General features: G+C 44.8%; 1 protein-coding gene and 1 long non-coding RNA gene across 4 annotated transcripts in view; one reads left to right on the plus strand and one right to left on the minus strand.

Moving 5' to 3' along the window:
* The first annotated feature begins 2,899 nt into the window (after positions 1 to 2,899).
* Positions 2,900 to 11,857, plus strand: LOC111236837 (sodium/potassium-transporting ATPase subunit beta-2-like). 3 transcript variants are annotated; one of them, XM_022765705.1, is made up of 9 exons: positions 2,900 to 3,222; positions 7,904 to 8,032; positions 8,736 to 8,840; positions 8,936 to 9,015; positions 9,293 to 9,418; positions 10,009 to 10,068; positions 10,189 to 10,215; positions 10,639 to 10,734; positions 11,089 to 11,857. In XM_022765705.1, the coding sequence occupies exons 1-9, from the start codon at positions 3,117 to 3,119 to the stop codon at positions 11,251 to 11,253; spliced, it is 894 nt and encodes a 297-aa protein (XP_022621426.1). In that variant the 5' UTR covers positions 2,900 to 3,116; the 3' UTR covers positions 11,254 to 11,857. The 3 variants fall into 3 exon arrangements, with proteins under 3 accessions (XP_022621426.1, XP_022621427.1, XP_022621428.1); XM_022765706.1 differs by lacking the exon at positions 10,189 to 10,215; XM_022765707.1 differs by lacking the exons at positions 10,189 to 10,215; positions 10,639 to 10,734.
* Positions 11,858 to 14,107: 2,250 nt separating this feature from the next.
* LOC111236839 overlaps positions 14,108 to 14,504 on the minus strand; it is a 581-nt gene continuing 184 nt past the window's right edge. Inside the window, exon 2 of the long non-coding RNA XR_002665738.1 lies at positions 14,108 to 14,483. This is a non-coding gene — a long non-coding RNA (uncharacterized LOC111236839). The remainder of the gene's footprint in view (positions 14,484 to 14,504) is intronic.

Below are 14,504 nucleotides of genomic sequence, written 5' to 3' on the forward strand. Positions count from 1 at the left end.
CCCCTTCTGCTCTGATTGTAACGTGGTGTCACAGACTGTTGCTTCTTTTACCTCATAAACAACAAAGTGATTGACCACTGGAGACAATTGTCTCTTTAACTGGTCAGAGCTTACGTCAGGAGGGAGGAGGAACGATTCACAAAGTTCACGGTGTTTGGTTCATGGTTTTGGGGCATTGTCAGTTTCAACAGAATCAAGTCTTAACATTCAACTCTTAATTAAAGAACAGGTTTTCTAATCAGTGCAAACTAATGCTACGTCCACACAGCTACATTTTTATTTTAAAACAGCGTTTTCAAACGAAAACAATCTCTGTCCAGACGAACACACTAGTCAGCGGCGGACAAACGTGAGAAGCTGCTGCTGAATGTTTTCTATGTAGACCTCTCATCATCATCATCATCATCATCATCATCATCATCATCATCATCATCATCATCATCATCATCATCAGCGCGGCAGGAACAGATCAGGCCCTGCTGAGAGACCAGAGAGAAATGCTGCTGTGTGCAGCGCAGCTGAGGTGACTGGACGCAGTAGAACACGGTAAAGAAATGACGTGGTTATGATTGGCTTCAATGTAGTTGATACGTCTCATTAAAATACAGGATCTGCTTGGGACCTTTCTACATGTCAAAGAGAATCTACCTTCCTCTTTTCCTCCTGTCCTCTGTCCCAGCTGAACTACTCTCTCCCCACAGAGAAAATTAAATCTTCTGTCCCTGTATCTCCTGACAGTTTCACCTTTTCAGTGACGAATACCTGGAAAGTTTCGTTTTAGAAGACACAGTGGAGAACAAGGCAGAACGTAGACCATAAAGGTTTTGAAAGGTTTCTCCTTTTTGAGTAACATTTTATATCTTTACATGACAGATTTGTCCTTTAATGGTTCTGCATCTCAACCAGACACCATTCAGTGTTATTGTTGTCATGGTAAAGGCTGATGTCAACCTGCTGCTTTCCCTCTGTGTTTTCTTCTGCCTGTCCCTGTCTACGGGTCTGTGGACTCTGGACTGGTTCTACAGCCTCTGGTCAGGTGTGGTGGTTCGTATCTTTCACCAGTAGGTGGCAGAGTTCTCATGGATCAGTTTACAACACACAGTTCAGTCCAGAATAACTAATGGTCTCTACAGGAGCATAAAACCATTTTACAGTCTTCAGTCTACGTTCTTTCTTTCTAATGACCTTCCCATCATGCATCACAGTTCAGGCCTTCCCACATCACTTGGTTCTTAGCAACCCAGACCTGACTCAGGACCTGAGTCAGGCTGCATCCACATTTTATCCAGGCTAATCAGCTCTCGTCAGGTCCAGCTGTACTGCAGGTCCACGTGGTCTCTATCTGCTCTGATCAGCTGGTGAGTCATCGTCATGGAGGAAAATGTCCAGTCAGGCTCACCAGTCTGATTATCCTCAGTTCTGTTTACCTGGATCAGGTCTATCACAGAAGAGGGTTCGTCATACTTCTGGTGTAGTGCTGACTCTGTGAGGCTGTGTCCACACTACTATGTTTTTGTTTTAAAATGCACGTCTTTTGCTATGTTTTCTCCTCCCGTCCACATCACTCCAGAGTTTTGGAAACCCTGCTGAGCCTGTTTTAGTTTAGGTATGTATGTGTTTTCAGGTGTGTTAGGACTGGCTCTGGCCTGGACGGAGGTTGTTTTCATTTGAAAAAAAGTAGTGTGGACATACCCTTAATCGCCACAGTGTCTGAGAACGTGTGAAGACCATGAGAAGGTGAGGTTGATTGGAGCTGACTGTGACACAGTAAAAAACATCAGCCAAAGACTCCGTGGTTCAGTCCAGCAGGATTAGACCTATTTACTTATTCAATCAGATGACAGTAAAAAACAAACATAGAAACATGTATGTCTACTGTACATCAACAAAACCGGATTATATTCTGATGGTTCTGTCTGAAAACATTTTAACAGATGTCTGATATTTAATATTAATTCTCTGCAGATACCACACTGCACTGCTCTCTGTGCTCCTATTGGTCAGCATCGAAGAACACTGGGCTGATACTGAGATGATTCTGGAATGACTAGTATGACTGGGCTGACACTGGGCGGACGCTGGGCTTACTCTGGGTTGACAATAGGCTGACTCTGAGCTGACACTGGACTGACTCTGAGCTGACACTGGACTGACTCTGGGCTGACACTGGACTGACTCTGAGATGATACTGGACTGACTCTGGGCTGACACTGGACTGACTCTGGGCTGACACTGGACTGACTCTGGGCTGACACTGGATTGACCCTGGGCTGACACTGGACTGACTCTGGGATGATACTGGACTGACTCTGGGCTGACACTGGACTGACTCTGGGATGATACTGGACTGACTCTGGGCTGACACTGGACTGACTCTGGGATGATACTGGACTGACTCTGAGCTGTCTCTGGGCTGATATTAGGCTGATACTGGGATGATTCTGGGCTGATGGTGGGCTGATACTGGAATGACTGGGCAGATACTGGCCTGATACTGGGATGATTCTGGGCTGACTGGGTTGACTCTGGACTGATAATGAGCTGACTCTGGGCTGATACTGGGATGACACTGGGCTGACTCTGGGCTGATATATTGGGCTGACTGGGTTGACTCTGGCCTGATACTGGACTGTCTCCCGGCTGATACTGGGATGACGCTGGGTCCGACCCTGGTCTTGAAGGGCTCCTCAGGCTCCAGGATCCTCTGTAGATCGTCACAGACTGTTCCTCAGACTGGATCACAGCAGTAATGATCCTCCTCCTGATCCTCCTCTCCTCCATCTTCTTCACACACACAGACTGCAGGGGGGCGGGGTCTGTGCTGATGGAGCTGCTCAGTGATTGGCGGAAAGAGGTGTGACGTCAGACGGTGTTGGGGGAGGAGGAGGTGTACCGCATTGACACTGTCTTCTCTCTCTCTCTCTCTCTCTCTCTCAACCTCTCCCCGTCTCATCTCATCGATCATCATCGATCCGTCGTATCAATACTCAGGAGCTAATCGTTTTTGAATTGAGTATTTTAGCGGCGGCGGCGGGAAGCTCGTGTCGTCATAGGGGACATCACGCGCCGTCTGAGCGGACAGACAGACCTCCATCTTCATCCTCATCCTCACCATCATGTCCGGCACCAAGGAGGAGGACCGCAAAGGCTCCAGCGAGTGGCGGGAATTCTTCTGGAATCCGCGAACTCATGAACTGCTGGGCCGAACCGCCTCCAGCTGGGGTGAGTCCCGTTCACTCTCTCTCTCTCTCTCTCTCTCTCTCTCTCTCTCTCTCTCTCTCTCAGTCCGCCAGCCACTGTGAATGTCTCTCTACCACCGACTCAGATTAAATAATCTTTATTGACATAATGTTACTGTGTTTCTAAAGGTCTCTCGACCTAAACCTCTCTCTCGGTGTCAGAGCTGCTTAGTCGATTAATCCGTTATTGATCAGCTGAGAATTGATCGGGTTACCAGCAATATGAATAATTCATCTCATCGATTACTGGAGGAAATAATCAGTAATAAAACCAGTGGTTAGCTGCAGCTCTGCTCTGCAGTCTGGACCTGAATCTTCAGATTGAAGGATCTTTATTGACACTGAGGTTCGTTTACACAGTTAATCTCTGTCAGTGTATTATTGATGTTACATCAAAGGCAAATATAAATTATCGATCATTTAAATAGAACAAGGAAACTAATGTATTAAAACATAAAACACATATAAAGATATAAGGTTGATTAGATTAGATCGATTATTGTAAATGTCTCTGATCAATTATACTAATATAATTATAACATTGAAATATATTTCATACATTCTTTAATTGTTTTTCATTTCATAGTAAAGTTGATGTTTAATTCCATTTTGTATTGTAATAATGACCATTGTGATTTTATTTTAATCCTGGATCAACGTGTAAAGCTCTTTGTAACTGTTTAGTTTTATTATCATTATTGTTATTGATATTGTTATAAAAGAGCCTATACATAGGGAACATCAGGAATATAGATGATATGAACTGTAACTCTCTCTTCTTTTTGTAAATGTCTATCTACTACTGACACTCTCTCTCTCTCTGTGTCAGTGATGCTCGCTCATCCTCTGTCAGCCATGTCCTGTCTGAAGGTCACTCTCTCTCTCTCTCTCTATTTATAATCTGTCTCTCTCTTAAAGGAGGCAGAATGAATTATACAGAAAATAGGACGTGTGTGTGTGTGTGTGTGTGTGTGTGTGTGTGTGTGTGTGTGTGTGTGTGTGTGTGTGTGTGTGTGTGTGTGTGTACTGTACATGTGTGTATATTGCAGTTATACATGTCTCCAGTATCATGGTCACATCTTTAAAGAAAAACTGCACTGAATTATTGTTTATCTCTTGATGATGATGATAATGATATTGTTGGTGATGAAGATAATGATGATGATGGTGATGAAGAAGATGATGATAATGATGCAGGTGATTTTTTACCACAGTCTTGATTTCTCTGTTGAAAACTATCCTGCTTGTGTTTGTCACTTACAAACATAAAACCATCTAAAACACAAATATGATGATGTCAGAGGTGGAAAAACAGGAATGACACATATTTCTCCGTGGTGGCAGTAAACACAACATGTGGAGGCACCAATAACCCTGCTGCATTAACCACGATAAACAACAGGTTGTCAGCACAGTAACTGCTGCTAGATGCAGAACCATTTGAATCATGTGGATTTCATGGATTTTACCTTCTTTACTGTCAGATTTTCAGACTCAGTTTTTGGGATTTTTGCCGCAGCCAGAGGCATCATGTTTTCAGGTCGTCCATCCGTGAGTCCGTCAAAGATGAACTGGTTAGATTTTGGTGATCAAAGGTCAAAGGTTACCTAGGCGGATGTTCTAGTGTAACTTTGTCATTGATGTGAGTCAGCAGCAGTCCAGTGCTGCCTCCATGTTTAAATTGTGATGACGTCACCTCTGTTAACAGTGAGAGTGTGGGCGGAGCTTTAGGGCCAAACAGAGCATAGTGTGCTGGAGGGAGACATGAGGGAGATGAGGCGTCCTAGAACCAGAGTGGACCGATCACCACAACACAGCCACATCCATCTCTCCCTCGATCACTCTGATGTTTTACTCTTCTAACATTGAGCCCAGTTTGTGAAGCGTCCAAGTTCTCCCAGTTCTCCCAGTCCATCACTGGTGTAGGTGATGTGTCACAGACATTAGAATTCTCTGATGGAGTTCCTCAGGGAAAAGTTCTGGGTCCTGTTCTGTTCTTCTTCATACCTGCTGCCTCTGGAAACGTCAGACTTCACTATATGCAGATGATACAGGACTGTTCCTCTGTTTCCTCACACAGCCCCAGTTCTGTAAATGGTCTGATTACCTGCCTCACCTGTATAAACGTTCGTCACTCGTCTTGTAGTTTGTGTTCACTGATGAAAATGTTCTTCTTTAGTTTTAGTCAATCTTTTTTTTTTTTTTTTAATTTAGTTTAGTTTTTTAATTAATATTTTTGTTTTAAAATGTAAAAGCTGATTATTATCTTTCAGTTGTTCTGTTGGGAGAGCTACAGAGACACCTGACACACACCTGTACACACACCTATATACACAGCTGACACACTTCTGTACACACACCTGTGTACACCTGCACACACACCTGTACATACACCTACACACACCTGTACATACACCTACACACATCTGTACATACACCTACACACACCTGTGCAGACCTGACACACACCTGTTACCTGTGCAGGCAGGCAGTCTGTAGAACATCACACTGATATAAAACCATCCTAACTGATCTGAAGTCTGCTCAGGCTTTACATAACTGTGATGGCATGTTTCCCATCATGCACCATGGCAGTAGATGTTTGGCCTTGATGGAGACTGAAGGACACACACACTCCTGTGAACACACTCTTACACACTGATGCACACACACAATGAACCGAGTTGAGTGTGTGTTAATCTGGATTAAACAGACAGACGATGTTGATTGGACTGTAATCTCCACACACACACACACACACACACACACACACACACACACACACTAGTCATAATGGACTTGTGAGGGCTGTTGTTGACATCATCTTAAAGGAACAGTACAGCATTTTACTAGATCAGATGAATCTCAGTGTATCCAGCGTATCAGTGTCAGAGTATCAGTGTAAAAACACACTCAGCTCAGAGTCAGCAATACCACACATTAATGTTGATGTGTTCACTTACCCTGGGAAAAAACACCTCTGTTAAGTTTCACCTCTCAGGCAACATACACACACACACGCACACACACACACACACACACACACACACACACATACACACACACACACACACATACATACACACACACACAAACACAAACACACACACACACACACCCTACCCCTCTCTCATGGACATAGACTTTGAGACACGTTCAGTCAGTGAGGTCTCAGGATTGTCCCAGAGTCCAACCATTGAGGACGAGTCTCTCCAACAGACATTTGAGTCCTTTATTCACACTTTCTGTAATTTCTCATTTCTGCAGACTTCCCCTGAGGGAATTACCCAAAGTTCATAGCGTTGTGATATTGTGGTTACCAGGAGACACCCAGAAGCGTAAAAAAACAATCGCCATAAAACAGAAGAAATAATAAGATAGAAGAAGAACAGTTAACAAACAATCAACACCTGCAGACAGTACTCGGGGCTGAATGAAGGGGTTTTCATCTGAAGAAAAGCTTCTCTTGTCCCCAGTCAAACATGAGGCAGTAAAGATGCTAACACATTGTTATCTGTGACAAACTGAACATAAGTCTGACTCCAGGAACCGGGACACATGTCCCTGTCAGGACCAGGACCAGATCCTGGTCTTCAGGACTGATGTGAGCCGGTTTAATCTGCAGCCGAGGACACGTTTGATAACATTAACTCTGCAGGAGGAAGCCTTTAACAGGTTCACCTGACCGAGTCCAGGTCAGAGTTACCGTCACTGTGTGGGGGAGGCGGGGCTAAGGACCTGCTCTGGTCAGTGATTTTAATCAAGAGGGCATTAGAACCCAACAGGTTCTAGGGATCCTTGAGAAGACACCATAGATCCATAAGGAGGTTCCATGAGTCCTTGAGGATGTTCTCATGGTCCTTGAGGAGGTTCCTGTGGTCCTTGAGGAGGTTCTCATGGTCCTTGAAGAGGTTCAATGGTCCTTGAGGACGTTCTTATGGTCCCTGAGGAGGTTCAGTGGTCCTTGAGGGGGTTCAGTGGTCCTTGAGGAGGTTCGGTGGTCCTTGACGAGGTTCTCATGGTCCTTGAGGAGGTTTAATGGTCCTTGAGGACGTTCTTATGGTCCTTGAGGAGGTTCAGTGGTCCTTGAGGGGGTTCAGTGGTCCTTGAGGAGGTTCGGTGATCCTTGAGGACATTTTCATGGTCCTTGAGGATGTTCTTATGGTCCTTCAGGAGGTTCAGTGGTCCTTCAGGAGGTTCAGTGGTCCTTGAGGACATTCTCAAGGTCTTTGTGGAGGTTTTCATGGTGTTTGAGGTGTTCCAGGCATCCTTGAGAAAGTTTCAGGGTCCTTGAGTCAGTTCACTGTTCATAAATCCTGAATCATCAGTCTTGTTGCTATGATTACCAGGTTAATGTTGAGAAGGATTTTTACAGCTCTCTGTCAGCCAATCAGAGAGCAGGATTCTCTGTTGCCAAGGTAACAACGGATACATAATTAGTAAAAGTGATCAGTTGAAAGAGAGAGAGGGTGACAGAGACATTACTCCCTTCCCTCTTTCTCACTCCTCCCCTTCCCCCCTCCATTCAAACTGAATGTAGGTCATCAGCAGGGGGCGGGGCTACACACAAGAGGATTATAAAGATGATATTTAGAGGAGAGAAGGGGGAGGAGCAGATGTAATGTACTCTACTGTATAACACCCCCCCCCCCCCCCCCCCCCAGGTCTGATCCTGCTCTTCTACCTGGTCTTCTACCTGTTTCTGGCGGGAATGTTTATTCTCACCATGTACATCATGCTGCTGACGCTCGACGACTACAAACCCACCTGGCAGGACCGCCTGGCCACTCCAGGTGAGAAAAGCAAACTCACCCTCCACCCTAACTCCACCAGCAGCAGTCGATACATCACAATCACTGACGGAGGAGGAGACATGTCACGACTCAAACATTTAGTCATGTGACAGGAATCATTTCTTTAATCCTACATTTACACAATAATCATACGACACTGATGAAGTCGTCCGTTCACACGGACACCATGACTTTTTTTACTGCAACAAGCCCAAAGCCTGCTGGGAAAAAACTAGTGTAGACTTCTGTTGACAGTGTGGAAAATGATTCCTCATCACCAAAGTCTGAATCCTAAACGCAGTGATCACCGTTTACAGACTCCACCCACCAGCAGCTGTGTACACACCTGTCTGCTACCTGGCAGATAGCCAAGCTGTGGGTCACAAGGATTGTGATTGGTCGATGAGGCTCACAGTGATTTAGGGAGGGGTTTCAGTAGCATTGTATTATATCTGAATCCTTTCAAATCCAGAACTGAACCTTGGTCAGTTGTTTGTTTGTTTGTTTGCTTATCAACATGTTAAACAGTGATTAAGATTTGAACAAACAACTCCTTGTTCCTGACATTTCACAGTTGTTTCATTGACTTTGGAAAGTGTCAGTGTGATCAGGTTTGTCACACTCCTATTGGTGAATGAGGGTCAGGCTGTGATTGGTTAACGAGGGTCAGGCTGTGATTGGTCAATGATGTTCTCACATTCAGGGATGATGATTCGTCCGAAGGGCGATCAGCTGGAGATCACGTTCTCGGTGTCAGAGACGGAGAGCTGGGACGGCTTCATCCAGAACCTCAACACCTTCTTGTCTTGTAAGACTTCAACAATCTTTAATCAATTAATTTCATTAGTAATCAGCTCTAGTTCTAATGTCTACCTGTCTGTCTCTCTACCTGTCTGTCTGCAGCGTACAATGACAGCTACCAGGTTCAGACCAATGACAACTGTCCTCCAGATCAGTATTTCATTCAAGAGGACAGTGGAGAGGTAAACCTGTCTCATTCTATACCTGTCTGTCTCTCACCTGTCTCATTCTGTACCTGTCTGTCTCTCCACCTCTCATTCTATACCTGTCTGTCTCTCGTTTTCTCTCTCTCTCCACCTGTCTTCTGACCTGTCTGTCTCTTCACCTGTCTCTCTCCCTCTCAAACTGTCTCTCTCTCTCTCTCTCTCCACCTGTCTGTCTCTCCCCCTGTCTCTCTCTCTCTCTCCACCTGTCTGCCTCACCACCTGTTTCTCTCTCTACCTGTCTGTCTCTCCACAGGTGAGGAACAATCCCAAGCGTTCCTGTCAGTTTAATCGAACGATGTTGGAGGACTGTTCTGGGATCACTGATCGTTTCTATGGTTACAACAGAGGTCAGCCCTGTATCCTCATAAAACTGAACCGGGTACGTCCACCTCTGACTTCTGACCTCTGACCTCTGGCCTGAATTTTAAAGCTGAAAACTAGAAGACTGAACAAGAAGGTTTGGTTTGTTAGCTTCATTGTCTACAGACTGTGTGAGGTCAACTAGAGTCAATCAGACCTGAACCACATGTAGGTCTGGTTAGTGTGACATCACTTCCTGATGATGTCATCATCTCTGATGTCCCTCCAGAATAAATGTCCACAGCAACAGAGTCTGCAAAACTTCACTGAGAATCCTCCTGTTTTAAGTTTCCTTTAGTTTCACAGTAAAACATCATGATACACTGCAGACAGGAAGTGATCAAAGCTGGTCACAGCTGATCACAATCACAGCTGGTCACAGCTGGTCACAGCTGATTCACCTGATCACAGCTGATCACGATCACAGCTAGTCACAGCTGATGTTAATGAGATGGTCTGACTCCATGAGAACAGATATAAGATAAACAAACAGTGGTGGGTGGAGTCTCACACATGAAGGTTAAGAACCAACTAGTATTGATCAAATACTTCACAGTGGTACAGACAGTCTCTCTCTCTCTCTATCTCTCTCTCTCTCTATCTCTCCAGGTGATCGGTATGTTACCTGGGAAGGACGGTCAGTCTCCTTATGTCACCTGTGGAGCCAAGGTCTGAACCTGTCTGTCTGTCTAACTGTCTGTCTGTCTGTCTGTCTGTCTGTCTCTCTGACTGTCTCACTGTCTTCATTTCATCTGTTTTGTCTCCGTCTTTTCATTCCTACATCTTCAGAGGTACAAAGTGGGGAAAGATGAGTGGGTAAGAACAATAGAACATAGAACATTTTCCTCAGCGTGGAAGCCTGGTGTTAGAACATAGAGCTTTTAATCAGTGTAGAACCTCATTGTTAAAACATAGAACATTTAACTCATAGCATACGAACGCATAGAATCTTGGTATTAGAACGTAGAACTTTTATCCCAGTGAAGAACCTCAGTGTTAGAACGTAGAACACCTCCAGGACAGTTAGATGTGTGAGACTGTGGTTTGTTTAAAATCATCTTTCACCTGAGGACCAGGTTCACTTTCCTGTGCTGCGTTCACTGTCCCATCTGTCTGGATGGGTTTTACATTGTCACTGCAGTTTATTGATGAGTTATTGATCTGTGTGTGTGTGTGTGTGTGTGTGTGCGTGCGTGTGTGTGCGCGCGTGTGCGTGCGTGCGTGCGTGTGTGTGTACAGAGAGAAGACAGTGATAAGATCGGACCTCTTGCGTATTTTCCTCCTAATGGGACCTTCAATCTTATGTACTACCCGTACTACGGCAAGAAAGCTCAGGTAACACACACAGTACACTATAGACACACACACACACACACACACACACACACACACACACACACACACAGTACACTATACACACACACACACACACACACACACACGTCTTCACTGAGATTATTCAAATTTACAAATTCCCTCAATTCAAAACAATAATGACACGTATGAGATCCAACAATAATAATAAGCTCCACATCAGTAGATCCTCAGTAGATCCCGGGTCATGAATCCCTGTCAGTAGGTCATTCATCATGTCTGTCCATGTGTTTGCAGATTTATTTAATAATCCAATAGAAAGGTAGTAACACCTACTCTCATACTGATGAGTGTGTGATGTGTTCAATGTCTCAGGTGAACTACACTCAGCCGCTGGTGGCCGTGAAGTTCCTGAACGCCTCTCTGAACACAGACATCAACGTTGAGTGTAAAATCAACTCCAACACTCTCGCCACCGGCAACGAGAGAGACAAGTTCGCCGGACGGGTTTCCTTCAAACTACGGATCAACGACAAGTAGACACAGCTGTTTATACACACACACACACACACACACACACACACACACACACACACATACACACACACGTTAAAGCTGCACTAATCCAGATGTGTAATGAAACCAGTGAGTGTGTCCTCAGTCTCCCTCAGACTCACCTGTTCTGTGCTGATTCAGTCTTGTTCCAGCTTTGTGATGCGTTCACTGACTCCGAGTTACTTTGTCACTTTCTCTGTGTAAACACATCATTGGTGTTTGGTAGTTTTCTGTGACTTGATCCTACGACACTCTCAGTGCAGCTTTAACTCAAACACACAAACCCTGAAACCGACCAATCAGCACGCACACGCGCTCTGATGTCACTGCCACTGAGGATGGACTGAAGAGCGACAGACGATCAATCATCGTATCAATCTGCACGAATCAAAGACCAAACTATTGATCACACAGCTGATGTGTTTATTGATCGACCTTCAGTTTATTTATTCGTCTTTATTTATTTATCACTTGTTTATTATTGTTTATTTATTTGTTTGGCTTCTTTACAAGAGCTTTGTTTTTTACAACATTAAAATCCTTTGAAGTTCAGATCACAGGAAGTCAGGTTGTTTCTGTAAATGTGTCACCAGGTATGGCTGGCTCTGATTGGCTGTTCAGAAACCAGATGACAGGTTCACACTAATCCGGTTTTATCAGTCAGATCCCAGACATCAAGCCTCAACACAAACCAGTCCAGAAACCAGTCCAGAAACCACAGACCAGATCACAAACCAGTTCAGCAACCAGTTTGACGACTGGTCTGTCTCTTCGGCCATATTGAACCTTGGTCACCTCGTCTGTTGCCATGGGAGCATTAGCCATTAGTAACCAGGACAACAGTGTTAGGGTCATGGTATTTTTTGTTGTCTTCCCTCCTTCTATTGATCTTTGTTGCTGCAGCTGATTGGCTCGTTAGTTAATTAGATCATTAATTAGTGGATATCTTAAGTTAATTTAGTTAATGGCTGGTTATTGAGTTAGGAGTTAGCAAGTGTTTTTTTCTCTTGATTTGTTTACATGTTTGTTTTTGTTTACTACTGTCATCATTGGGCTGAGCATGATGGCTGTTACCATGACAACCATGTCAATCACTGTCGTGCGACCTTGAAATGCCCCTCCCACACCTGTACTGCTCTGCACCAATCGTCTTCCTTTAAAGAGTGACCAGCCAATCAGATGGTCCTGCTGTATGATGTCATATGCTGTTACTTGTTTGTGATTGGTTGATTTTTCCTGCCTGAAAATTTCCTTGTGTTTAACTGATGATTAAAAACAAAGAAATTAAACAGAAAAACAAAACAACCTCTCTGTGTGATTAATGGGTCAATGGGGGGGCGGGGCGGGGCCATGATACAGACTGGAATACTTCCTGGATTAAGGACTACAAATGGGTTTACTTCCTGGTTTATGTCTTAAAAAAAGCTGGAATACCTCTGGGACTACAAATGTACCACTTGTGGCACTGCCATCAACCTCTTGTTTATTCGTGGTACTTGTCGCCATGGCAGCAGCTGCTGGTGGGACGCCATGTTGTCCATGGTGGTCACCAAGAGCAGCTGTGGTGGCATGTGACAGTACTCGTGTCACTCTTGTCCTCCTCTTCTTCCTCTTCTCCTCCTCCTCTTCTTCTCCTCCCCTCCTCGCCAGAATCAGTGTTCTGTTGTTGTGAAGAAGACAGATTGTCTGGAGGATTGTGGGAAGTCCTGTCAGGTGACAGGTGTGTCTGTTGGTGATGGTGGGGTCGAGGAGAAACCTGGGAGAACAAAAGAGATCCACGTGGTCCAGGACTCAGTCTACGTGTGTGTTACATAAGTCCAGCTGCAGCCGGTCTCTTATATAACAACATGAGTCACTGCAGCTGTGGAGCCTCTGCTGGTCTGGAAGAGGAACTACAGGCACAGGGTGTTCATCAGCTGGAGACGTCTGCACGTCACAAACAAACAAACAAATAAAGAAAATAACAAAGAAAAATGAACAGACAAACAAACTGTATCTCTGAGTGTGACAGACATGAAGGAAACATGATGGTTCAGTATTTAGTCTGTTTCAGTGTGAATTGCTTCGACTCACAGAGGTGGTGTCCCCCCCCCCCCCACCCCACCTGCAGTAAAAGTAAAGGAGGAAACTTGATGATTTAAATGAGGCTGTGACTGAGATCAAACTGTTGAGTCTGTTTCTTCACTCCAGGAAATAGTCTGATCCACACGTCTCACCTCAGCAGCTGCAGCAGCCGTGACTTCAGAGTCCTGATGATTATTGATCATGTTCCATTGATCCAGTCTGATCATATTAACAGTGATCAGGTCTGTGACTTCAGACTGCTGGTGTCAGTATAAATCACAGATCCTGGATCTGACCCGAGGTCCTTAAAGTGTATAATGAGTTTATGATGAATCATCTCTGATTGTTTATTTAGATCATGTTCGAATGAATGATCTCCATGTGTCGGAGCAGGTGAGGGGAACGTTCATGAAACCTGAAGATGGAGATATCTTCATTATTTACCTGTGTGAACTCACCTGGACATGAGACTCACCTGAGTCGCTCCAGATGTTAAACTCAGTTGAACTGTGACGATGCTGCTGGACGTTTCAGGCACGACAGGTTCAGGTACGTCTTTAAAAACTGGTCATGTGACGGGTTTGTCCTCGATGGTAAACTGTGACAAAGACTTAAGACTGGGAACTGGTTTAAACCGGTTTAAACTGGTTTGAACTGGTTTAAACCGGTTTAAACTGGTTTGAACTTGTAAAACTGGTTTGTGATCCAGCAGATGGTTTGAGGCCTGTTGGTTCCAGATGTTTGTTGTCATGTGGTCATTGAAGCAGACAGCGAGTCTCAGAGTTTCTGATGTTTATTGTTGTTACAGCAGAAAAATACAGAATCAATCAAACTGGATCAGATTCGATTAGAGACCAGAACCACTGAGGAAAACAGTGATTCACACAGTGAAGCAGCAGGTGAAGCAGAGCTCAGGTCCAGCTGAGACACCACAGTCCAGATCAGACCTGATCCAGGACCGTCAGTGTCCAGCTGAGACACCAGAGTCCAGATCAGACCTGATCCAGGACTGTCAGTGTCCAGCTGAGACACCACAGTCCAGATCAGACCTGATCCAGGACCGTCAGTGTCCAGCTGAGACACCACAGTCCAGAGCAGACCTGATCCAGGACCGTCAGAGTACAGCTGAGACACCACAGTCCAGATCAGACCTGATCCAGGACCATCAGAGT

The sequence above is a fragment of the Seriola dumerili genome, unplaced genomic scaffold (assembly GCF_002260705.1).
Source record: "Seriola dumerili isolate Sdu_G_001 unplaced genomic scaffold, Sdu_1.0 BDQW01000731.1, whole genome shotgun sequence".
Taxonomy (NCBI): Eukaryota; Metazoa; Chordata; class Actinopteri; order Carangiformes; family Carangidae; genus Seriola; species Seriola dumerili.

Bases quoted from the DNA above. Each gene is read 5' to 3' on its own strand.
- LOC111236837 (XM_022765705.1), top strand. From the start codon at position 3,117: ATGTCCGGCACCAAGGAGGAGGACCGCAAAGGCTCCAGCGAGTGGCGG. The intron at 8,033-8,735 runs GTGAGAAAAGCA...TCTCACATTCAG, and splicing joins GGACCGCCTGGCCACTCCAG to GGATGATGATTCGTCCGAAG. The intron at 9,419-10,008 runs GTACGTCCACCT...CTATCTCTCCAG, and splicing joins TCCTCATAAAACTGAACCGG to GTGATCGGTATGTTACCTGG.